Raw genomic sequence first — 27,054 nt, forward strand, 5'->3', positions numbered from 1 at the left:
AAGGAGTGAATTACTACTAAGAAAGTTGGGGAAAACCTTGAGTGTAGCATATTTTGAGGCGAATAACAAGAGTTCAATTTTGGATTTGTTAAGCGTGAAATATCTTTTAGATACTATACTGAGATTGAATGGACGGTATTTAATATTCTAGAGTTCAGATGAGAAATATTGTTTAAAGACATGAAGTTAAGAATTTAAAGCCACGAAGACTGCATGAGATCAGAAAAGAAGAACATGAAATCCAGAAGACAGACTATGCTAGAGCTGAGCCCTGAGGCACTTCAGCCTTTACAGGTCAGAAAGATAAGGTAAAACTCGCAAAATCAAAGAATAGACACACAGTTTTGGACAGAGATGTTTCGCAAGAACACTGCAAATGTTACATATTCTCTTTGTTGCAAGATGTGAAAATAGCTTTTTGGGAAATGTGTGCTCAGTCCTTGGTGTGATTTATACAATAAGCAGCTGACTATTTTCTAATTCCATGTGTTTCCTAAGTAAATAAAATATTATTTTGTGGAATATTATCAGGGGGAAGAGGTTCCAGGCTCATAAAGAACTTGACTATTATTTTCCCAGAAAGATGTGGAGAAGCCCAAAGTGTTAGTGTATATTAAACAAAACTAAACAAACTATGTATACTGTTTTGTGTCCCTCCAATTCACATTCCAAATTGTTAGATCAGATCTGAAATATTACATATGCAGGGATATATTACAGTGGTACATACTTGATACAAAATCTGAAGGATAAATCCTGAATTTAGAGATTTAATTTGAAAAACTTCAATTATGTAACAGGTTTTGATTGTGACTTTTGATTGTATTTGTAAAATCTTGAAAGACATTTTTTTTTAAAAGATTTATTTATGCATACAAGAACTGGGGTATAGCCCAGCGGTGTGGGGAGGGGGTGAGAGGATTCACCAGAGACAGAGTGGGGAACAGAACAGGCAGACTGACTGAAATACACTGCTGAGGAGTGCAGTGGGCAAGACAGAAGTCTGCTGCGCCATGTGGGCAGCTCTCTGGCCGGCAGGATATAGAACTCATGTTACAGTGGCTGTGTATAGCTTCATAGGTTGTGTCTTAATCCCTTGCACCACCAGGGAAGCCCTTGAAAGACAATTTTAAGGGCAGTTTAATTTATGATATTAAGGTTAGTCAGTAGAATTTTACGTACTAAAAACAGTGACTTAACTTCATTCATACTAGTCTCCTCTCCAGTATAAGGTGCTAGAACACAAGAAAGACTTTATCTTTATGTAAAACTAAGGTGGTGACTTATGTGATGCCACACATCTGGGAGAAGCAAAAAAAAAATATAGTCATCAATGTTTATTACTATCTGGATATTTGATGTTATAGAAAACCATAAATCATAGTTAGCATTTCAATTTTATCAAACAGATGTTCATTGAAATACAAACACAACCTATTCCATAAGCTGGAAGGACATTTTAGATGACCCGTAATTGTTCTTATGCTTCTCAAAGTTAAAGAGAAGCAAAATTTATTAACATATTCTGTTCAATGATATGTAAAGTTAGTGTTTGTTGCTTTATATATAGGTGAATTTAATAAAATAAATTATAATGTGTTGAAACTGATTTAACGTGTTATATTTGAAAGATATTAATGACTGAAGACAGCAGCAAGCAGAATTACAAATTATATTTAAAAATCAAGTATATAGCATATTTTGCCAGGTTTTTAAAAACCACTCTTAAGTCCTTTTTTGTAAATGACTTGATGTCACAAACATTTGTTTATAAGGGGCTACAAGGATTTGATTTTATGAGTAAAAGTTTTCTCAAGTAAACTATCACTGGTAGCCAGTTCCTTTCTGAAATCTTTACTATTACCCAAGAACTCCCTGGTTTATTTGTAATGAGTTCTGATGTTGAAGCAAAACCTGGAATGCTGAGTGCTGGGTAATGTGTGGGCAGGCTCTACTATTTGTGCATTCCTGTTTCCAGCTTGAATTTTATTTCTATTTTGACCTTTAATTTTTATAATCTATTTTTCCTTTTCCCCAATAACCTTTGTTTTTGAAATTATCTTTCTCCTTTCACTTAAAGAACAATTTTGAGAATAAAGAAAAACATGAAGAGTAGTATTAAAATGGTTAAAGAAAAGGCAGCATCATTATAAATAGAACACCCCAAAATAATATTTTGAAAGGGTAATACTCATTTGGGCATACTAACTCTGGGATGCTTATTCTGAAACTATTCACTTCTTTGTTGACCTACATAGCTATTTGCATTTTTTTACATGAAGAACTGAATTGTTGATAATATATATTTACTTCAGTACAGATTGTGCAAATCGATGATGATGTTTATGGCACAAAATAATGTTTTTCCTTCTCTTTGTCAGCATCAAGTTATTCCTTAAATATACCATTGAAAAGAAATAGCGTTATAAAATTGTGAGGGAAGAAATTCATGTAAAAACAATATAGTGAATTAGAATTGAGAATGAGTTAGATTTCATTTAAATAAAGATAACATAGGGTCTCCCTGGTGTCACAAGGGGTCGAGCGCAGCGCTCTGAAGCTGTTGGTAGCCTCTGTGGCACGAGTTCGATCCCCCAGCTGGCCAGGGAGCTATCCACATGGCGCAGCAGACCTCTCCTGTCTTGCCCATTGCTCCCCTCAACAGTGTACTTCAGTCAGTCTGCCTGTCCTGTTCCCCGCTCTGTCTGTGATGAATCCTCTCACCCTCCACACCTCTGGACTGTACCCCAGTTCTTGTATACATAAATACATAAATCTTTAAAGAAATAAGTGAAAATTTAAAAAAAAAAACATACTTGAGAGAACCAGTAAATGATTTTTAAAGAAGCACAGGTATAGATATAGCAGTTAAGGGAATATCATTTTAGAGAGTGGCAATTAAGAATAAGATTATTTCAGCCAATAAATGTTATTGGAGGCTGTAGAGGCCATGAGATCGTCAGTGAAAGGGTTTAGTTATGATAAGAAGAAAGGATTAGGAGCAAAAAAAAGGAGGAGAATGATCAGGTATAAAGTAAAAGAAGAGACTGCATATTTTCTAGCTTTTCAGAAAACAAATGCCAGTCACAGTCCTGAGATTTTCAGAACCAGTTTTCTAGGGAAATACTCCAGCAGGTTGTAAATAAAGGTGGCCCATGAGACATGGACATTGTCTCCATCCCTATGGAGTAAGGGTGATAGGGATAAGAGAAGTCAGTGCATTATATTGCATTTAAAAAGTCCACTGGAACTGAATGTAAATAGGTTTTCAGAGGTTCTTACTTCTTCTGCTTCTCAAATGACTGCCATACCAAGCCAAGTAATAAGTGACAGCATCTCCTATTAATGTCTGTGTCTTTAATTAGCATCTTATCAGACTGAACAATACTGAAGATGGCAGGGATGCTGATAGCAGTGGGAAAGGAAGGCATAGAGAAAAGCCACAGGAAAGACTGACACAAGAAAGGAAAGGAATTTTAGACCTCGGAGATCAAAATATTACTTTCTGGCTAGTAAATATTCATTGGGCTTAACAGGAGCCGATTTGAATTATAAAAGAAACATAGATAATCAATGATGTGCTAATTTTTAATATTTTATGTGTCATGATTATAAGTGCCATTATTAAAAACTATCAAAAAATGATTAAAGTTAGAATCTTATTTTGGAAATAAACATGGAGTGAAGGAGAAGAAATTAAAGTCTTTTTGCCATTTCTCATTGGAGTTTAGAAGGAAAGCAAACAAACCAAAAATCTTAAGCCCAACAACAGGATTCATAACAATTTTCCAACTTTAACTCCTTTTCTTTTTGCTAAAGAGGAATATTTGTATTTTAGTCATTAATAGAAAAGAGAACAGTGCCTAAACAGCCTATTATAAATTCTTCTGGGGAAGCATATTACAAATAATTGAAAACAAACCTGATTCTGTGAACTTGGCAGCAAATGTGTAACAGAAAGCAATTCAGTGCTGGCCTCGGGATGATTGATTAAATGTTTTATTCCCTTTACCTTTCATTCATGCTGGGTTTGTCAAGAGTAAAGAGAAAAGGAGATATTGTGAAACAAAATCCACTTTAGACAAATAACATACAATAATGATCAGTGATCTCTAAGCAGTTGTTTGTTCATTTTTCCTCAAGTTTTACCATTTCTAAATGTTGACTATTATGCATGGGTTCTCACAGAAAATGAGGCCCTGATTTCAGCATGTCCTCACCCCCCACCAGCTAACCAGCAACACAAACTGTATCTGAGCTTTTTTGAGGGCATGGCCTTGCAGCTTCCTGTGGTCAGTTATTAGTGTGAGTCCAGCAAAGGAACAAGAACACTGTGTACTCGGTAAATCTACAGAAACTTCATCTTCTGGTTGTGTGGGAGGAGAGGTCCCTTGGTGCACTCTGTGTCTTTGATGGGACTAGAGATGTGTTGGTGCTGGACAGATGTCAGGGGTGCTTAGAGCCAATAGCCTACAAACCTTGTAAATAAATGATCACGATCCAACTCTGTGTAGAATAATGTTAGGAACCTGAACTTAGGATACTATTGTCATCAGTCAAATGTGTTGTTGTTCTGTAGAGCATGTAAAATTAACACCAGACCTCAGTGAAGCACTTCTTTAAGACTTTGATATCTTTGAATGATATCTAGCCATCTGTTCATGTTACAGTGATGTACTGAAAACCTGGTGGGACTCCAACAAAATTTTAAGTAGGAAATCAGATTTACAGTGTCCCTTCCATATCACATTCTCTCCCTTCTCATCTTTTCCCTCTCACAAACAGCTGCTGAGATGTCAGTAATCTACAACTTCTCCCAGCCTTTGTTTTGGCACTCAGCCATCTACTCAGTCCTGAGCTCCAAAGGCCATGTCAGAGGATGGAAATGTAGACCATCCCCAGAGCAAAGGTTCCAGCACAGAGCAAGAGGGGTTTCAACAAGGAGATCTTAAAAGTCTTTTTTTTTCTCTTAATTGTATAAAATTGGATATGAATAGCAGGCAAAATGTAAGCGCATGTCCTGCTCTTCTTGACCTGTTGATGTTCATCACTTTAGCATTTCCAGAATCACTTCTCTGCTATGAATGGAAACTTTGTCCCTGCTTCCTTTGTTGTTGGAAACTATCTAGATCTTTAATAGGTAACTACTCTAAAAGATGCAGCACATGTTGCTCAGCCAACACTTAGCACTGAATTTTTTCCCATGTGTTAGGCATTATTCTATTCAGTTCACTGAATTATTTCTTTTAACATAGAAAACAGCCTGACAAGGTAGAAATTTTTATTACTTGCCTTTTACAGAAGACATACAGACACTTGAAGTACATTGCATGAATTCACACAGGGAGTAAGTGGCTGAAGCAGAAACTGAACCAAGACTGTCTCACCCCACTATCAGAAACACACATGGAGACACACAGAACATATACAAAATTACACAAAGTTATTTAAAACAATAGGCACAGACTCAAATAAAAATAGAAAAGAGTAGATGTACAGACATCCTTTTAGCTTACAGCTCACTGGCACTAGATATATAAACCCACTGAAATGAAGATTCTCTAGTTATAGAGATATAAAATGATGTTCTGGAAAAAAAAAAGTTGTTTTTTTGTTTAACTTTATACTTTTTGTGCAATGATAATTAACATGAGAGAGGTCAGATCTGTACTTTATCCTTACAAAGTTAGGCTAAAGGTCATATTTAAAGTTATAGCACATACACATGATTTCACTTGACAATCATCACTGTATTTATTTCACTCTAAAGATGAAATGAAATAGGGTAAAAATGAAAAAGAGTGCAGAATAAGTAAACTTTTGGATGGATACACCAAAAAATATAGTAACCAAAAAACAAAAATAAGTTCAAACTATTCTGGGGAAGTAGGGAGGTTGGTTGGCAAATGGTAGAAAGTGAGGGATGTGGGCAGTGAGTACAGGGACTCTGGTTTGTATTCGTGTATGTCACAGATTAAAAATACAGTTACCTGTGCCTCCCCGGTGGCACAGTGGGTTGAACACCACGCTGTGAAGCTGTCAACAGCCTCTGCAGTGTGGGTTCGATTCCTGGCCAGGGAGAAACCCACATGGTGTGGCAGACCTCTCCTGCCTTGCCTGCTGCTCCTCTCAACAGTGTCTTTGGTCTATCTGCCTGTTCTGCTCCCCGCTCTGTGTCTGGGGAATTCTCTCACCCTCCTGCGCCTCTGATTCTACCCCAGTTCTTGTATAAGTAAATAAATCTTTAAAAAAACACAGTTACCTTAGGGTATGTGCTCAATCTGGAGGAACTTGTGCCTATGTTGACACCTTTCTCTAGTACGGCACCATAATTTAAAGTCTTTATCATCTGATTGTTCGTGGTTGAATCTTTATGAGCATTAAGTTAGTAGAGATAGTTAATGGCCATGCCTAAATGCTGCTTCTATGTAGATGGGGGAGAAACTGAATGAGTATATTTATACAGCTCTTCATTTCTATATTTGCAACATACACACACACACACGCATACACACATGCACACACACACATGCACACACACAGAATTTCTGAGGAAGCCTGAGTCAGAGAATGAGAGTGAATTTTTCTTTCAAGTACACATCAAGGTTTTGTTCCAATCTAATGACACAGGACTTGGCGCTGTATTTAGATCTCCTGCTCCAAGATTTTATTTTAATTTTAAACAAGTATTCCCACACAGGGACTGAAAACAAGGATGGAAAATGTTGCTTAAGTTTTCCTTTGTGGTGTTATTATAGGTCTTTCAAGTGTACTGATTGTACTGATTGTTCTGTCTCACCAATGTAGGTCATTGTATTCTCACTTGCCTTTTTTTTTTTTGTTTGTTTTTTGTAGTTGGGACTTTCCCCAATGTTCTTAACACTAAGGAAGAACATCTTAGTTTCACAGATATTTATTGCTATTATTAACATAGTATTTTTTCCTTTATCTCCGTAATTTGATTTTTACTGCTTTATTCATAGTTGAATTTACCTTAAAGTATAAATTATTTGTTTAAACTACAACAGTGAATGTTTTTGTTTACTAAATAAAACTGTCACAGCCAAGTCCTTTTATTATTTTGTTAATAAGACTTTAGGTATTATTGGTTCTTCTCTGGATAATTGATGCTTTAGGTTTCACCTTTTGGACATGTTCTGGTTCTGCTTTTTTTAAAAGATTTATTTATTTATGCATATAAGAGCTGGGGTACAGGCCAGAGATATGGGAGGGAGTGAGAGGATTCACCAGAGACATAGTGGGGAACAGAACAGTCAGATTGGCCGAAGCACACTGCTGAGGGGAGCAGCAGGTGAGTCAAGAGAGGTCTGCTGCGCCATGTGGGTTGCTCCCTGGCAGGTTGGGGGATTGAACTCATGCTGCAGAGGCTGAAGACTGCTTCCCAGTATGGTGCTTAGCCCCTTGAGTCACCAGGAAGGGCCTGGTTCTGGTTTTGATCAATGTAGAGCTTTGCTTCCATTTCCCAAGCTCAATGCAGGAGGTGTCACTCAGGTCTGGGACTACTACTTCACTTAGCCATCCTTTGTGTTTCATTTATTTTTTTTTAAATAATAAATTTTATTTTTATATTCCCCATACAACTGCAACCCCCCCATACTGACCCCAATCCCTCCCCTCCTGCCCCCTACCCCCCAAAAAGTGTCTCTGGTTCATAGTTTTTTGTTGATTTTGATTTTCACTTTCTTATAGTTATTCATTTTCCTGGTCCCTTACTTAAGTTTTCTAGATTCCTGCTATGAGTGAGACCATCCGGTATTTTTCTTTTTCTTTCTGGCTTATTTCACTGAGCATGATCCCTTCCAGCACCATCCATGTTGCTGCAAATTGCATGTGTTTATCTTTTTTGAACGCTGAGTAATATTCCATGGTATATATGTACCACATCTTCTTGATCCAGTTATCTATTTTTGGGCATTTGGGCTGTTTAGCTATTGTAAATAGTGCTGCTATAAACATAGGCGTGCAGGTGTTCTTTGGAATTGATGTTTCTGTGTCCTTTGGGTAAATACCTAGGAGTGGAATTGCTGGATCATATGGAAGCTCTATGTTTAGTAGGTCCAGAAATCTCCACACAGCTCTCCATAGTGGTTGGACCAGTTTGCACTCCCACCAACAGTGCAGAAGAGTTCCTTTTTCTCCACACCCTCGCCAACATTTGTTGTTGCTAGTTTTTTTAATATGTGCCATTCTCACTGGTGTAAGATGGTATCTCATGGTAGTTTTGATTTGCATTTCCCTGATGACAAGTGATGTTGAACATTTTTTCATATGCCTGTTGGCCATTTGCATTTCCTCTTCAGAGAAGTTTCTTTTTAGCTCTTCTGCCCATTTTTTGACGGGATTATTTTCTTTGTTGTTGTTGAGTCTCATCAGCTCTTTGCAGATTTTTGTGATCAGTCCCTTATCATTAGTGTTGGGTGCAAAAATGTTCTCCCAGTTGGTGGGGTTTCTCTTTGTTTTTGTTATTGTCTCTTTTGCTGTGCAGAAGCTCTTTAATTTGATGTAGTCCCAGCTGTTTATCTTTGCCTTCACTATCACTGCTTTGAGTGATGTGTCTGTAAAGATGTCTTTGATGTGCATATCACGTAGAAGAATGAAGCTTGACCACAACCTCACACCATACACAAAAATCAACTCAAAATGGATTAAAGAACTAGACATAAGACCTGATACCCTAAAATACATAGAAGGAAATATAGGCGAAACACTACGTGATATGCACATCCTTTGTGTTTTAATGTATTTCACGCCTGCCTCTTCATGAGGCCTGGCACCATTTGATCCAGTGGGGAATCCTAAGTTGTGACTGGGGAATGATAGGAAATAAACCCAGAAAGTCTGGAATAAATAAAAGAAGTCGGATAAATCCAATTCAATTTCATGAAGAAAAGCTGAGAGCTGGGGATATCAAACAATAATGATAATTCTAGAGGAGCAAGAACAAGAGCAGAAAGAAGAAATGGAGTTAATATAAAAGGGTTAGTCACAAGCAAAGCAAAAACAAGACAGAGGTAAAGTCTCCCTCTCTAGCAGTCAGATTCATGTTGTTTGAAGTATTCAAATAGTGCCAAGATGACCAGCTGTTATTCATTCAAAAAATACCAAGTCTTTACTCTTTGGAGAAGTGTAGTGTTGAACCAGGCTGGAATAGAAACATTTTAGCTATTAAAATTAAATAAATTAAAATTTTAATGTCTATTTTCTTCAAAAGAATACAAGAATACCTACCTCTGATGCAATCATTAAACGAGTTGATACTCTATGAATAAATACAGATTAAGTGCACGAGTGTTTGTCTCCAATGAATACATGAAAGTGAACCAGTGTTCCTAAGTGCAAAGTCTATGTACTATAAAGGAATTCCTTAAATAGTTATAAAGTTGGAATTGATAACTACTGCTTCTATTTTTTTAAGTTACAGCTTGTCAAAAATAAAATTTGGAACAATGTAAATGTTTAAGGAGAAGGAGAAAACTTTCCTTTTGTTGATTTCCCCACATGCCTGCTTTCTAGATATTCCTCTTAGATTCTTTCCTGGTTGTGAATTTAGATGACATCTGTATTTCTATGTAGTCTTTGCTCGACAACATAAATTTTAATAATGATATCTGCATTTGGTAAAATTTGAATGAGAATCTACCAAAAGAGATTAAGAAAACCTATTTTGACAACTATTCTTTTATCCATGCAAATATTGTATACTTTAACTGGGGAAAGAAAAACTCAAGTGAAAAAAAATTTCTACATTTGGTACATTTTTCACTATTATTTGAACATAACAATAACAAGACATGAAATGAAATCTTGTGTGCCAAGATATTTTAGAGATTAAAAATTAATTTAGATTAAAAGATGAATCTTTTAGATCAAAAAGGGGGTTATATTTTCATTTAGTAGTAATTCTCTCTTTTTGAAAATTTCAGTGACTTAGTTGTCATTGATCCTTTTGTACATTATGAACAGTATGAGATATACCAAGATCTTCAGTTTATGATGGAGTTTGAGTCATCCATCTGGGCATGTTTCAGATGACACTAACCTAAGCTGGTCTTTAACAAGGATCTTAGAAATAAATGCCTTGCTGGATTTCTTTGAGTTATGCAAAGGAATGGTAATAAAAATTTTTTGAAAAGGAGGTCCACAACAATTTTGAGACTTTGAGAAGATAAGAGCTCCTAAATTAGCTTCTTTTTTGATATTTGCTTCAAGTTTTTCATGTTTTCAAAAAAATTATCCTTCCTGTATGTTCTGTGGATGTTGAAAAGAATTGCTACATTAAATCTACTATTGGTTCAAAAAAAATAGTGCTAATATAAAATGAGAGGAGAGAGAGAAACTCTTCTGTAATCAAGAAAGAATCACCTGCTGGAGAACAGTATTTTAACTATTTTTTTTAGCAAAGAAGAAAAATAAAAGCATAAGTTGACAAATGCTCTTTCAAGAGAGCTGATTTTCTTTGCTGCAATTTATTAATGAATATTGTTTTGACAGTGAAGAATCTGTTGTTTAAATATTTCATGGAAGGAAAAGCTTTCATCCAGGAATGACAAATACAGAATTGCAATTCTGAAGAATGGGAGAAAAACAATCTAAGTTTCAGGGGCAATTGGAACCAAGTAGTTGTCCAAAACGAAATAATGTCTTACAGGAACGTGAAAGTCCTGTTAAGACTAAACTCAGGGGTAGGGTTGTCAATGATACAGTCATATTTATTAAACAGTTCATTAAGCTGACATTTCCCTGTGTTCTTAGAATTGATTAGTTAAAGAAGTTAAGGTCATATATAGTCCTTGACATTTTATCTATTAAAATATTATTTTTCAAACAGCTCAGCAGTCATCAACTATTAAAGTGGTTGATGCTTTTAGACTTGTAAATGTCTGAAGTTAGTGGAATATTTATTAAAGACCTTCCAAACTAATTCAGTGCAATACATTCTGCATGGAAAGAAACTGCTTGCAGTTCTGCAAGTAGGACTATTGAGGCACATAAATGGATATATAATTTGACTCCGTTATTTTTTTTTCTTCAGAGACGATTCTGGTAGTATCTGAATAATTTTATTGATTTATCCAAATGTTGGGATTACAGAGAGACCTATATAATGCCCTTTTAGGTATTTGAATTATTGCAGTTTTAGTAAGGTTTATTTAATTATGGTAAATAAACTCACAGGAAAAATTTTTGCCATGAAATGGAACTTAAAGTGTAAGTAGAATCTAGTTAAAGTATACAGAAAGTCAAATTTTAAATGCTTTACATAGAACAGAAATTGTAAATGTTTGAGGAAAGTGTTAACTTTTGGAAGTTCTATCACAATGTATAATATTTGGCACTGATATTAATTTATTCATTCAACAAATAATTACTGAGAATCTTCTATGTACTATTCATTATGCTAAGCACTGAAACTATATTAAGACAAAGGTATTCTTGAACTTTGGTCTAGTAGCAGATACAAGCAGGAATAGAGGAGAGAAGGGGGAATTTGGAGAACTTATAAGAGGAGATGTAGACAGGACATGAGATATTCATGGAAGGAAGAAATTAGCATCTCTGAGAACTAAAAGAAGAGGAAAATATGTGTGTGCAAGTGGGGACCAGTGGGCGACAAAACTAAAGTTTGACAAAGGAATACAGTAGTGAAATAGAGCATGACAATATGAAATTTTATATAATAAAGAATAAAGATAATGTTTCATATTAACAGCATAGTGGACTTAGATGTAAGGAAATTATGTATCAGAGTTGTTAATTTCTTAATATTCTCTAAACTTTACTCAAAATACTTGCATGGAAAATATGATTACTGACTTTAATTCCACCTTGTGGAAATAGCACATTCAAAGATTTACTTATATAATAACAGATAAGTCTGATTAATTCTATAAAATTTCACTTCTAATAGAATCCTTGAATTTGCTAGATATTTAAGAATAGCATAAGATCTACTTATTCGAAACGTTTAGTGTTGAATTTTTGCTACATTCTTGAACAATTGAACCTTATGTTCTCATGGAAAGAAACAATTGACATGGTAAATAGGTAAATCATAATTATGTTCTTTTAGAAGAGAAGTATTATGGAGAAAAGTGAAGCAGGTAGAGGTAATAATGAGTGTCAGAATAAAGTTTTCACTATAATTAGATAGTCATAAGATAACTTACTGAGAAGTCTTCATCTAAGCATGGCTTAAATGAGGTGACGAAATGGGCATTGTATCTGGGAGACATTTCAGGGGAGGAAATCCCAAGTGCAAAAGCTTTGGATAAAGGCCTGATAGGCATGTTTTAACAAAGGTAGCAGTCTGAATGAAGCATTGTGAGTGAGGGAAAGAGTAGAATAGAGCTTTGAAAAGTCACTTTTATGACTGTTCAGGTTCAAGGGTGGTAGTGTAGACAATATAGGATCTCATAGTTCATCATAAAAGTTTTGGCTCTATTTTTGTTCCCATGTAATGGATGGTGAAAGCTTGGACCAAAATGGTGGTGGTGAGGTTTGGATGCTGGTATATATTTAAAGGTAATGCCTATAGTGTTGAAGACGAATGTAGGAAGAATGTAACAAAAACAGTTAAGCATGGTTCCAAGTGACTGGTTCTGTGCAGCAGAAAGAATCAAATGATTTATTCATATTAGGAAGACTTTGAGGATGGAAAGAAGGAATTCATTTTGAAAAATGAGTTTGGGAGATGTGCTAAATAGCCAGGAAAATGTATTAAGAAGGCAGTTAGAATCTGCATTCTGACCTTCATAAGAGAGGTATAGCTTGGAGATAGAGTTTGGGAAATATCAGAATGATGGTATTTAAACTGTAAGCTTTGATGGGATCATAGAGTAATTGTGACTAGAATGGGAAAAAGGACCACAGACTGGGGAGCATGGTGTTTCAAAATTAGAATCTTAGGGAGGAGAGAAGGTAGTGAGCAGTGAGGGAGACTGAGAAGGATTAGCCAGAGATGTGGGAGGAAAAAAAGGCCAGTGTGGTGTCTTAGAAATCAATGGAATAATCAATTATTTCCTGTGCTGGTAATACATCAAGTTTGATGAAGACTGCAAATTGCTCATTTTGGTTAGTAATGTGAAGGACATTGCTGACTTTCCTAAAAACAATGTCAATGGAATGGAGGGAGTTCCGTGGAATGATAGCAGAATAGAGGAACAGATCAAAAAGGTTCCTGTTGACCCTGCAGGGTTAGTCTCTGCCCTCTCTTAGAAATAATGACAAATCATTGCACTGTCTTCTTTACCTTTAAATTTAAATTTCACTCCCTTCCCCCAAACATATATATATTTTTTCCCCAACACAAAGTAAAGTCATTAGGCTCATTTATTCAGTTATAATAGTCCTACCCTCTCTAAAATAATAGCATATTAAGCATGATTGGATCTAAGATGTTCCCACAAATCCCAACCATTCATTTATATATATATTCTTTGGCTACATCTATAAATATTAATTTCATCCTAAACACAGAAATTTTATTTTTCTATCTCTTAGAGTCACCTTACTTCAAGTTCTTGTACCTATTTTATTGGCATAGTTAGAGACTGATAATTCAAATGGGATTTTAAAATGTTCTAAGAGAGCACATTATTCATCAGTTGTCAACTCCATCCACTTCCACTATCATTTCAAAGTTTCTGATACTTATTAATGATCCTTAAGCAGCCTTCATTCTCTGATCCATCCATTCAGCCACACATTTGTATTACTGGGAAACATGTTAGAAGTATAGCTCTTCCAGCAATAAAAACAGTTGTAGTCGTATAAATCTAAAAGTGTAATAATAAGAGACAATTATTCATACCAGAAATGTGATTTTTTTTCTGCATCAATTTTGCTGCATCATTTTCAAATTATACTCATCATAAAAATGTTATGGAGACTCAGAGGTCTTATCCACCTGCAAGGGAAACATTATTTACATAGTATGGTTATACCAATAAAAACAGAATTATTTGGATGGGTAATGTGTAATATTCAGTTAGTCATTTGGTCAAAGAAAGATTTCTCATGAGTTTTTCCCCTTATTTATCTGTGAAAACTAATTTCAAACATAGTATAATTTTAAAATCTAAATAACCAGTTGTAATCAGACTGATATTTTCAGTTGAAATGAATTCCTTTGACAGCATGAGCATACACCCACCCACATGTCTATAATGGAAATCATTTCAGCAGACACTAGACTGCCCCGGACTTCCCACGGCCTCACAGCATGACAGCGCTGGTCCTGGGTACTGACACTTTTCATCTTTTTGAAGATAGACACCCTCCAGTTGTCATCTCATAGGAAAGCAGGAAGTATGCTAAGCTCTCCAGTGGACTTGGAATTTAGCATCGTGCCAGTGGAAATATCCTATCCAATATTATGATTTATTTTGAAGGAGAGTTAAAAAAAAAAAAAAAAACATGGGAGGAAGCTGTGCACAACATGGCCTAACAGCTGGCTGGTTTATGTCCCAGAAACAGCTTGGGACTAACTGTATTCACAAGATCTCTTGGCAGAGGAGCTTAATGAAAATACCAAAGCTGCGAGGGGTCGTGTTCTTTTGCTGAGTCCTTTATGTAGCTGTCATATGGTTTATTAACCTAAATGAGGACTTGTGTGCCATTTTTCTAGGTTCCTGTATATTTAAAGGAAGAAAGTACTGATTCCATGTATAACATATATATAGTTCATCATAGTATTCACACCAACTACACCTTACTATTTTTCATAAACTGTAATCCTGGAGATGCAGTGATTCCCTTCTTTGTTTCAAGTAGCATTTTTTGTGGCAGTAAAGGGAGAGCTTGATAAGGGAGAAACAGAAGCATAAATTCAAGGGTGCTGTGTATTTTTTGGATGCCAAAATTAATTGCTAAGAGAAACTAATTTTAATTGCTTCATGCATTAATTTATTCTTTCTTTTAACTTTTAGTCAATACTTTAAGTAATGGAGGCAACTTAGTTTTGAACATATTTCTGGTTGCCTGTCAAGTGCAAGAACAGTGGCATATACAAGATTTACTCTTTTAGAAAACTTAGTGGGTATTTGGTATTTTGAGATTGAGTATTTTAGGATATCTTACATTCTTTCATTCTCAAATCTGCTGATTAAATTTATTCTTTACTGACTACCCAACATAATTTCTATTAGCTGGGACATTTCATATATTTATCGTGAGGCATTTTGAGTCCATTCTTTGTGAAATCAGCACTTGTTTCTAATCTCAGAATTTTCTGTATTTATTTCTCTAGTGACTCAAGTAGTTTATTGGCAGTCAGTTTGTAAAACGCTCTCAGGGATTATCTAAATGCAGGATGTTAGGAATGAAAATGCATATCATTGCCTCTCCTGTCAAAAGATATAATTAACACACATGATATATCATCTTGCAAAAGTGGATGAAAATTCCAGTCAGTGACCTCAAGTCATAGCTCCTATTGCATGTGCAGACTGTCATGTTCCTGAATGGCTCCCCACCCAGGACAGGATCCTGGATTCCTCCCTTCGTGCATTCATCTCTCTTTAGTCTGCTGTGCATGTGGTCACAAACGTGTGTGTGTGTGTGTGTTTTCAGTCTAAACCTACCACTCAACTTTGATTTCTTTTTTTCATCTGGTTTAATTTATTTGGTAGGTAATAATGCATTTACAAAGAACACAAAAAGTGAAAGTACTTCTTCCTATCAATATATTCAGTGTCCTCATTCTTTATTACAGTGTACATAATTCTTAATATAGATGTATAGCTTATTTAACTAGCGCCACATTGATGGATATTATGTTGTTTCTAGCCTTTTAGTATTACCAAGATGTAAATAGATGTATGTGATATATATGTGTGTATGTATATATTTGTGTGTGTGTATGTGTGCATGTGTGTATGTGCGCATGTGTAATGTCTGTAGGATATTCTCCCAGAAGTGTACTCCATCAGACAGTATTATCAATATTACCAATATTTGGTGGGGTTTCAACAAGTTGGAATATGATAAAGTTTATTATTGCAGTTTGAATTAACAGTTTCTTTTAAGTGAGGTTGCCTCAAAAGTTTCTGATGGTTTCCTATTTTTGTCTGATACTTTATAACTTTTTAAATGAAGTTTTCTGGTTTCCCATTACAAACCAGATTATTAAATAAATTTACACAATAATTTCCAGAAAAAAAGAATTTAAGAATTTATGGGAATTCCAGGAAGCTCAAGTAGATGCAATGCCTTGGAATAGTGGAATATATGTAATTGTATTACAAAAAAAAAATGCCTGGAATGTAAACAAGTCTAAATCAGGTGTACTCTATAAATACATAAAATTCCTCAATTACTTCACTATATTCTAGTGTAAACATGAACTTGATTTGTTTGACAAAATAGGACAATGAAATATACCTTTATCCAAAATAAAAAAATCCAACAAAATCAAATATTTAGTTTTTTTTGTGATTTAATTGTTAAATTATTTCCTACTCTGTGTAGATTCACATCTCTTTGATCAATGGGAGACCAAGTGCTGATGATCCTTCTCCTGAACTGCTAGAATTTACTTCTGCTCGCTATATTCGCCTGAGATTCCAGAGGATCCGCACATTGAATGCTGATTTGATGATGTTTGCTCACAAAGACCCAAGAGAAATTGACCCCATTGTCACACGAAGAGTAAGTTATGCTACATCATATTGGAGCCTGTGAATGATACTGCTACAATGTTTAAATTGTTGGTTAAATAATTTGAAAAGATATCTTTTGTTGATTTGCAGAAGTGGATATCAGAGATCTTAAAATTTGATACACTTTTCCTTATTCAAATCTAAGCTCTGTTACTTATTAGGTATGTGACATTTATCAGACTTTCTAACATTATAAAATTAAACTTTAATTTTCTCTTTTATCAAATGAAATCACAATGCTACCTCATAATCTTATTTTTGAGAAATAATATTTTTGAGTGTTTTGTCACTTCAGGTGATCTGTTGTTTTTTTATAATCATCTTTGGGGAATTATTATAGGAAGTACAGGAGTTTTAAAATATTTTTGGTGGCAATAAGAAATGTATTTTTTATCATGATTCCATATAAACACACACATACACATGCACACACACATTATATCGCATCTTCAACTTCAATGTACAGAATCAGTTGGTGGATTGTATATATGCAGATTTTAATCCAGTAGAGTCGAGAAACTGCACTTCTAGCAAGTTCTCAGGTAATGCAGTTGCTGCTGTCCTATGGACTATTTTGTCCAATCAAATAACTTTTATTTTTCATTAATGAATCATAAACCACAATTTATGAAAAACTGTAATAGAAGAAAAGGGATTTTATATACTGTTTATTTTTCTTTATGAAAAGAATATCAGGAAAGAAACACTCAGAATCTTTTCAACAGATCACTGTAACTGGAATTGGAGGAATTATGACATAGATGATCAGTTCAGGTTGCTACAAGTATACTTGCCCTTCCTCCTCTCTATGCCCTGCCATATCCACTGGTTTATGTCATCTCCCATATATGCGCTAACACAATCAAGACTTTATTACCAAGAGTCAATTCAGCTATAAATTCATAGAGCAAATCAATGCTAACATTTACCATATGACTAGAGGTAGAGGTTAAAAGAGGACTATAAGGAGACACTGAGATTGAGGGACAAAGCACTTAGTGCTAGAATGATTCTAGTAAGGTCAGACTATTGCCACCAGTTGCCAAATTGCTGAACCATGAAGTTGAATGTTAAAAGACAATGTTTTTCACGGTTCATGAATACCACTCACATACTTTTTCTTCCCTAACTTAAATGACCCACACCTAACTTCTCCATCATCACAAAATAACTTCTACAGTTTTATAAGCTCCGTAAAATACATGTTGGATTTTTCCGTGCCCTGTATTCCAAACCTGAAATTATTTAAGAAACATATTTCAGCATATTGTAAATTGTCTCATGTGGAAATATTCACTTTACAGCCATGCTTAGGTTCTCCAGTTGTTAAAAACATTATTTTTAATTACAATTTTGTCATGATATAAAAATATACACCAGAGAAGATTGAATGAATTTGAAGTGAAATTTAATCTTTCCTGACAGTATATCTATCAGAGAAAACATCGATGGAAGTAAATGGGTTCCTTTATTATCTTTTGCAGAAAGCAGAGCAAGGGTTGGGGTGCACATCTATTATTTATGACTTCATTGTACATGAGCTTTTAAGCAGTGCAGTTTCAAAATATAAAAATCAACATATAAATGTGATTTTTGTAAGTACTCAAGTTCAGTAAACACTACATATAAATTTAAATATGTAAAATTAAGATTTTGATTGTCAGCTCTTCATGACTCAAGTGAAGCATTATATATTTATTTTTAAAATGATTTCCCAATTTTGAATGCATCTATAGAAATGACTTTATCACCTTTTGGAGCAAATATCCCTATTTGTATATTTATTATTAAGTGATAAAGTTAGTGAAAAGCAGACTTTAACATTATCTGAACTTCCCAGAGTAAGTTTCCTTTGTTTGGGATTTAAATACATCAAATTTGATAATGCAATAAAAACATAATTTAAAAAATACTATTTATAAACAGCACAGGTAAACAAAAAGAAAGAGAAAAGTAAATGAAAAAAGAGAATTTGTAGTTAGAACTCAGATTTGTGTACAACTGCCTATTCTCACTAATCTGTTATTTTAAGTGAACAATTAGAATAATAAAATTATTGATCATTGAGATGGTTTTTGTATTCCTTCTGATGAGGTGAAGTACTCTCACAATTATAAAATGTTAATGTATATTTAAATTAAAATTTAAAAGTGGTCCAATTTTTTAATTAAAAAAATCTTTTAAAAATAACCCTGTGTTGACTTTAGATAATAAGGTAATTGCATGGACATTTTAACATAAAAATGAAAAAAAAAAGTATCCTGCACATCTACTTTATAGTATGTTAAATCTAGCTTGCAGTTAGATACTTTTATTTCCTTCTTAATATGGTTAAGAAATGTTGTAATTAGCATAATTTCTCCTAAACTTGTGATTCTATTCAAATCCATCCAGTAAAACAATTTGCATATGATTCAAGAATACAATAAATTACAATAAAAGATATTTTCTTTCAAGAAACTATGGGAAGCAGCTTCTGTGAAAGATTATTGTCCTTCACCCCTGATAATAACTTGTTCTCCATTATATGTGTTCCAGTATGGTCATTGAACTATCTCTGGGAAAGAAGGCTCTAAAATGCCCACCTAACATAAATTAGAGACATCCTTTGTCCTGGAGATACATAAATGTGCTTTAAACTAAAGATAAAAGTAGAAAGTAAAGTTTTTTTTCTTTTTTTCTCATTATTTTATTTTATATAGTTTATACATCATTTTTCATTTTTGTACAATGTATGCATTTTCATCTAGCAAAGTTTTTTTAACTGCATGTCCCTTTGTGTTAACTTTCACCTTGCAGTCATCTTAACAGGATTTCTCTCTGGATTTCATTTTGCAGTATTACTACTCGGTCAAGGACATTTCAGTTGGAGGGATGTGCATCTGCTATGGTCATGCCAGGGCTTGTCCACTTGATCCGGTGACAAATGTATGTATATTTATAGGATGCTTAGGCAAAAATAACCCCCAAACTGTAAAATGCATCGTGATAGGTTTTGCAGGCAGGGACTCTGTGAATGGGTGTCAGGTCCCCACTTAGACAGTATAACAGAAAGCCATGCCAGGGTGAAATAGAGCTGGCAGTTAGGATGATAGACTTTGAAGTCAGCCATCACAGTATCAGAAAACAGATTAGTTTTTTTCTAAAAAGGCTGCAAACTGGTCTATCTGTTTTGAAACCTCTCTAGCTATGACAGCCTGCAGTATGATTTAGCTTTGGAGAAAGCCTGCCATCAATCATTCCAACCATTTCTGTTAAAAGTTTTCATCAAAAAAAAAATATTAATGCAAACAAATGAAAAATGTGCGTAGAAGTATAAATGGCCACAGAACCAGAGACTGAGGAAAGGTAGGGGCAAAAAGAACTAGGGTGGAAGAGGGTAGGTATTCCAGAGAGTGTTGAAACTGCCAGATGAGAAAACACTGGAATACTTTGGGGTTCAATTTTTCATTAATGACAATGTATTAAGTGAACATAACCTAAAAGCAAGATAAATGGGCATCTATTTTTCTCAGTCATAAACAAACTGGTGAAATACAAAATCATCTGCTCTATAGTATATGGAAGAAACAGACGAATGTGGAGGAAATAGATTGAATCAGTATTGTAACTACACACATACTGATTTTTTTCCCACTACAACTGTAATACAAATGGTCTTGCTCATAGTTTTCTGACTAATACATCACAATGTTACCACCTAGGGAAGCTTCAAATGTCCTGGCATATTTTTTGTGTGATGATGTGTGCAGGGAATGGGTGCTGTTTTTCAGGTGTGCTGATGAGCAGTGTTCCTCAAGCTTTGAGACCCTGTGAGGGCATTTCCGTGTGAGAAATCTAGACTCAGAGCACACGCAGATAAGAGATTCAGTTCTGAAGATATTTGATTTTTATTGTACCTGTACCCCTTGATGCCTGGGAATCTGCTTCCTCCCCTTATCTCACACCCTGAAATGCTAACATTGCTTTGATGGAAACTTTTTTTTGAGGCATCAGAGAGGGATTTCAGTCTTCGGTACCACTCCCAATTGGGCCTTTGCCCTTTTTCAAGACTGAGCCCAGTGATGCCAGAACAAGCCTAGTGTTGACCAGTATACATACTCTCAGTGCTGACTTCTCTTCCTTCCCAGCCTGACAGGAGTTTGACATTTTGGCACATAGTCTAGTTTTTTTCCTCTTCATTCTTTTAGGGAAAACCCTTCATTTATGTATCCCCCAAATGCTAAAGGAATATTTTCCCTCCTTTTTGAATAGAAATCCCGCTGTGAATGTGAACATAATACATGTGGTGATAGCTGTGATCAGTGCTGCCCAGGATTCCACCAGAAACCTTGGAGAGCTGGGACATTCCTGACTAAAACTGAGTGTGAAGGTATGTGTCTGATGAGCCAACAACACGTGTAATTCTTCCTTTCCTGGTTCATAGGTAATATTAACATGAGGTGATCATAAATAAGTACATATTTCCCGTTTAGATATTTTATTCTAGGCAATCACTGGTAAGCTTCTTTACCCTGCTGTTTTAGTTACTTTTCAGGGTTGCTGTCCTCCACCCCCATCCCAATCTGGCAAATATTTACCAAACACCATGAATTTCCCACCATGTGGGGATTATGAGAAATAGATAAAAAAAATAGTATATGCTCATTATCATTAACTTAAAGCCTATGTATATAAACATTCAGCAAAACCTAGATTATATACAGACTACATTTCTAAACATATGTCTAAACATAAAATGGTTCTGAAACAAGTAAAATCATAGATTCTTCTGATTGTTCCCTTTGAAGTTCATAACTAGTAAAAGTTTTTGATTCTCATCATCTAAGAAAGGGAGGAAAACCAGAGGAGAGAAATTACACTCTACATGTTAGCATCAGTTTATTACCTGGGAAAAAAGCATTCTGATTTATTAGTTATACTATGTAAAGGGTGGTATTTGGGGACAATATCTGGAAAGAGTGTGAGAGTAATAAATAACAAAGAAAGAAAGAGATCAAATGTGTGTAAAAATATTTAATAACAAGCATTAATTTTAAATGTCTGGTTTCTATTAATAAAAGTACAAATGCTAATATTAGAAATGGTATCACTGATAATCATTAGCATAAATTATACTATAGCAATTATCAGGTAGTGACAACCAAAAAAAAAAAATCAGTAATGAAAGCAGTTAAAGAACCAGATATGCTAATATGTGCCAACAAATACTCGTTTATATTTTAATGTTATTATTTTTGAAGACAACCCATATGTCCGTTTTTTTTTTTTTAAAGATGACATTATAGTCTAATTTTGCCAGATGACCCAGGCAGGTAACAGGGATGCTAGAAAAATTTGTGTTTCTAGAGATCTGCTCAATCAAGGTAAGACCTAACATCAAAGATTTGGGCTATACTATAGTTCCAAACTAACCATAATGTCCATTTAAATTGAACTAAAATATTAATATTTTAGTGAATGAGCTCTAATCACATTTCCACATTTTTTTTAGTTCAGTAGTCATATCTGGTCTTTAAAACAGTCTTGGTAAATATTCTTGGGATACACAAACACACACACATTATATATGTATATTTTTAACTAATATATAATATACACATTATATCCATTTATTTAATGAATATAAATATCTATCATGAGTCATGTATCAGATATGATCAGTCCATAAAACTATTGGTCCATAACAAACTTTAATCATAAAATATTGCCCAGTCATAAAATACATTTTCTTTTCAGTTTAAGAATTCTGCCTATACAGTCTATGGCTTGAGAACCTTCATGTTCTGCATTCACCACTTTTGCCTTTTGATCTTTTTCTACTTGCTTGTGAAGATATTTTGTTTTAGCAATCACCTATCTTCACTGAGACACATCTGGAGGAATGGACCTCTACCTCTCACTGTTGGAGGAGAGCATGGATTGCCTAGCTAGCTTTTGTTTTCTTTAGCTACTGTCGTCTTGGTTCCTACCATTCCCTCCGGTTCTCCATAGCTTTTTCCAATGAGAGCATTCACTCATTCCTAAGAGCGAGTATAAGTTAACTGCAGCCCATGGATACTTGTTCTTAAACTTTGTTAATTTTTAATTGAATTTCTCTTCTGCTGTGAGGTGTCAGGAATTGCAAGTGCAAGTAATGAGGGTAGGATTTCTTTCTGTTGTGCAAAATCTTTAACACTCTCTGCTTGGGCTTGGGTGTTTAAACAAGGAAACAAAGAGGGTAGGTCAAACTAGATGTACTTGTTAATTTATCAGTGTTTTAAATAATGAAATTTTAAAACAATTTCATGTTTTGTTTTGAGGTGGATGAGAGGTTGTATTTCCACATTGAAAAGCAATTGTCTTTTAAAGCTTACAAATTAAAGTTGGAAATCTTAAACCTAAAGCCTTTATAAATGCTGTGCTTTTGGCAATGAAAAGCTTATATGAAAATTTATTTTCCAGTTGAATTATGTTGCAGTCCCAATAATACTTAGGAAATAGTCCTTCCAGGACATGACAAATCCCTCTATAAAATGAATAATCACCTTCTGATTCATTTGAACATAATTTGGATTTTCATCAATCTGGCTTATTTGAGGCAAGATATATCTTACAAAGAACAAATACTCATTCCATTGTTAAGCCTTTACTAATGAACAGTTTAATATCCTATATCTTAGACATTATATGAAATAGCAAACTGCTGATGAAAAAGCAAAAGAGTCCGATCATGTCCTTTAAGACTATCAGTGGAAAGCAGTGCAGGCTCAGGGCCTTTAACAGCAAGCAGGGCCACAGGGAGAATACCTTTACCACATGGAGTGTAAAAGGACTGCAGCTCAAGCTCAGTGTTTTATCCACATCAACTCATGGTAATAAATACTCTCAGAAGAACTAATTCTAAATAGTGTGAGAATAAAATTCAATTCCTCTGTTTTTCCCTTGGCTTACATTGGTAGCAGAAATCTTGACTGTTTCTTGCAATATATTTCTACAACAGAATTTTTAGGAGTTTTTTTGCATATAAAGATTTAAAATCACTTACCATGCCTAGTGATTTGCAAATTTTACTATATGTTACATAGAATGAAATTTGAAAATGCTCCATTAATAAAGCAAAAATAGTATGTTCTAAATCAAAAGTCAACAGACTATAGAAAGTATTTGCAACAAATTTGACAGTGTCCTTACTACATTAAGAGAGCAGTAAGTAAAAATGTTAAGTAAGCTTGTTAAAAATAAGCAAAGGGCCTCCCCAGTGGCACAGCGGTTGAGTGCTGGGTTGTGAAGCTGCCCACAGCCTCTGTAGCACCGTTTCGATCCCCGGCCACCGGGCGAGGGTCCCAATGGCACGCAGACCTCTTCTGCCACCTGCTGCTCCCCTCAGCAGTGTACTTCTTCAGTCTCCATGCTCTGCTCTCCCCTCTGGCTCTGGTGAATTCTCTCACACTACCGCACTTTATTTATTTATACAAGCACAGGGTACAGTCAGAAGCACGGGAGGGTGAGAGAATTCACCAGAATGGGGAACAAAGCAGGCAGACTGACGAAATACACTGCTGAGGGGAGCAGTGGGCATGGCAGGAGAGGTCTGTCGCCCCATGTGGGACCCTCGCCTGGTGGCTGGGGATCGAACAAGTGCTGCAGAGGCTGCGGGCAGCTTCACAGCCCAGCGCTCAACCGCTATGCTACCAGGGGAGGCCCTGTTTCTTTTTTTTAATAGAATTTTTAGAAAAAAAATTTCAAGTGAATTAAAATTACAATTAAGCTTTTACATGCAATTCCTGCATAACTTGAGTATACTTGCAGAAATGTAGTCTATAGATGTAATCATGCACAGATACTGGGCAAAACTATATCTTAGCTGCTCTTATTGTACCTATAGGATCTGAAACAGAGATCATGATCCTTGGCATTAGTATATAATTGTTAATACTGTTTTATGGCACAAGCAACTTAGATACCAGGACTAACAAGGAGCAAGTTTATTGACCAGTGCTGACTCAGCATATTTGCATCCAAAGAATGAACCCTTTTTGTAGGAAATCAAGGGCTTTTGTACACTTTCAGTTTCTACAAGGTTCTTGGTGGGTTTGCATTGGCAACTATACATGCTCACAAATGATGTGGCTACATACCAAGAGGTGAATTGTATAGTTGCATATCAAGGAGTGACTAAAGGGTCACTAGTCATGGGACCCCCCAGGTCCATTCTGCCTCATGGAGGTACATGGTCTAACATGAGCAAGATTCATACCAGGAACTAAGTGGCATACCAGGAACTAAGCAAAAGGTTGTTACTAAGCTCTGAGGCTGCTTATCTCAGGTCACCATGCTTCAATATTACAACTACTAACATTTGTGGAGCTGAATATTTACTATTTCTCAGCCTTTCTACAAGATGTGTTACATTCTCAAGCAACGTAAGAGATACATATTAAAAAATTAAACAATTTGAATTTTCTCCTCAAAATCATGCAGCTGACAAATGGGGAGCCTTCTAACATTAGAATTTCCACTCCTACCCATGTTTCTTTTCCTCCTAGTTGTACTCAGTATTATTTATAAAGGTGAAATCTGTAATCAATATAATTGACCATTTGCTGGGACCTGAAAAATGCCTCCATTCAAGAAGTACCCTATGTAGCATTAGGGGAAAGAGATGTGGATAGAGAAAGAACTATGCTATTTATTGCTAGTAAAATGAAGCATTTCAGAAGATTAAATGTGTCAATGATGATTCATTAATGACAGATCTCACATAAGACTTTGGCCTCAATATCATACAATTTGGGTGTGTAGTGGGCTATACCATCTAGGCTTGTGTAATTACACTTTATGACAGTGCAAAATGAAAAATCTCCTACCAACACATTAGTTAGAACAAATTCACTCCTTTATGCAAGGTATGCCTGTGAATAATCAAAATAAAACAAGATTGAGCTCTGTGTGTGTGTGTGTGTGTGCAAATCAATGTAAAGAGACCTTAGAAACTCAGCGTTTGTAGGAGACTCTTCATAATATACCTTTTCCTTGGGCCCCATCCAAAATAAATGCTATCCATTTTTCAAACCCTTATCCAGTTGTTACTCTGATAATGTGACATGAAGAACTAAAAGAGTAGTAAATGAAGGAGTGATAGGAAGACAAGGAGGATGGAGGGGAGAGAAAGGGGAGGAGGAAAAATCAATTGAGAACTTATTTATAAGGCAGTTTTGCTAGTGATTTTACATGCATTTTTCTCACTTAATGCTTTTAAATTCACCTGGTAATTACTATTGACCACTACATGCTTTATTTGGGAACCAGTCTATAGTGAAATTAAGATGTTCCTTACATCCCACAGCTAGTAGGTGGTGGAGAAAACATCCAATCTAAGACTGGTTAAAATTATCCTGATCCCAGCCACTAAGCCAACCAACACTCTTTTTGTACTGATTCCCTGCAGTTATCATACATTTTAATGTCTCTATAAGTTGAAAGAAGAGTGGCAGTACTTAGCCTTGCAGACTCGAACCTAACTGCATAGTGGTTTCTGAAACTGATTTGGTTATCTTTCACAACGTCTCTGTACCTCAAGTTCCAAATATGAAAAAGAAATTACTAATACTATCTTAAATCATAATGCTGTAAAGATATTTGAGATATTGAGATATTTGAGAATCAAAATCTGTGGTAGTAAATATAAAATACATAGCATATACAGAAACCCCAACTTTCAGTTATACGTAGTAGTAAAAGTAGTTTAATCCATAGGATCTAAAACAGATTTACATGTAATAATCCATTTTCTGGATATTAATTGTTCAGAACCATAACTAATAGTAATTGCTTGTAATATAAGAAAATTTAGGTTGAGTCATTATAAGTTATCAGTTTTATAAGATAAAATCTGTCAAATACTTGCAATTTCATAAGATTCAGCATAATTTACATGTTTTAGGTATTTCAAGTTCTATTAAAAGGTATAAATTTAATAATACATGCAATAAATCCAAGTACTTTCTACATACTTTGGTATTGATTTTAAAGATGTCAAATATAACGTAATTTCCATCATAGCATATAAATCTATTACATAGCAGAAAATGATTTTTAAATATATGCAAAATTAATATTTATGAATTTATTTTTCCTTAATGCAGCATGCAATTGTCATGGGAAAGCTGATGAATGCTATTATGATGAAAATGTTGCCAGAAGAAATTTGAGCTTAAATATACATGGAAAATACATTGGAGGCGGCGTGTGTATCAATTGTACCCAAAACACTGCTGGTATAAACTGTGAGACATGCATTGATGGTTTCTTCAGACCCAAAGGGGTAAAGTATACCTGTTCTTTCATGAAATTTTATTTTGACTTTTTCATGCAAGATGTGTTGTATGGAAAA

The 27,054-nt window shown here is 34.9% G+C and overlaps 1 protein-coding gene across 1 annotated transcript in view; it reads left to right on the forward strand.

The window, feature by feature from the left end:
- The window catches only part of LAMA2 (laminin subunit alpha 2), a 536,992-nt gene that overhangs the window by 208,692 nt on the left and 301,246 nt on the right, over nucleotides 1–27,054 (forward strand). Inside the window, exons 5-8 of the mRNA XM_054697817.1 lie at nucleotides 16,489–16,668; nucleotides 19,518–19,607; nucleotides 20,934–21,051; nucleotides 26,807–26,985. Of these exons, the coding sequence (XP_054553792.1) occupies nucleotides 16,489–16,668; nucleotides 19,518–19,607; nucleotides 20,934–21,051; nucleotides 26,807–26,985 (567 nt within the window). The remainder of the gene's footprint in view (nucleotides 1–16,488; nucleotides 16,669–19,517; nucleotides 19,608–20,933; nucleotides 21,052–26,806; nucleotides 26,986–27,054) is intronic.

Source organism: Talpa occidentalis, unplaced genomic scaffold (genome assembly GCF_014898055.3).
Source record: "Talpa occidentalis isolate TD23 unplaced genomic scaffold, MPIMG_talOcc4v2.1 talOcc4.2, whole genome shotgun sequence".
NCBI lineage: Eukaryota > Metazoa > Chordata > Mammalia > Eulipotyphla > Talpidae > Talpa > Talpa occidentalis.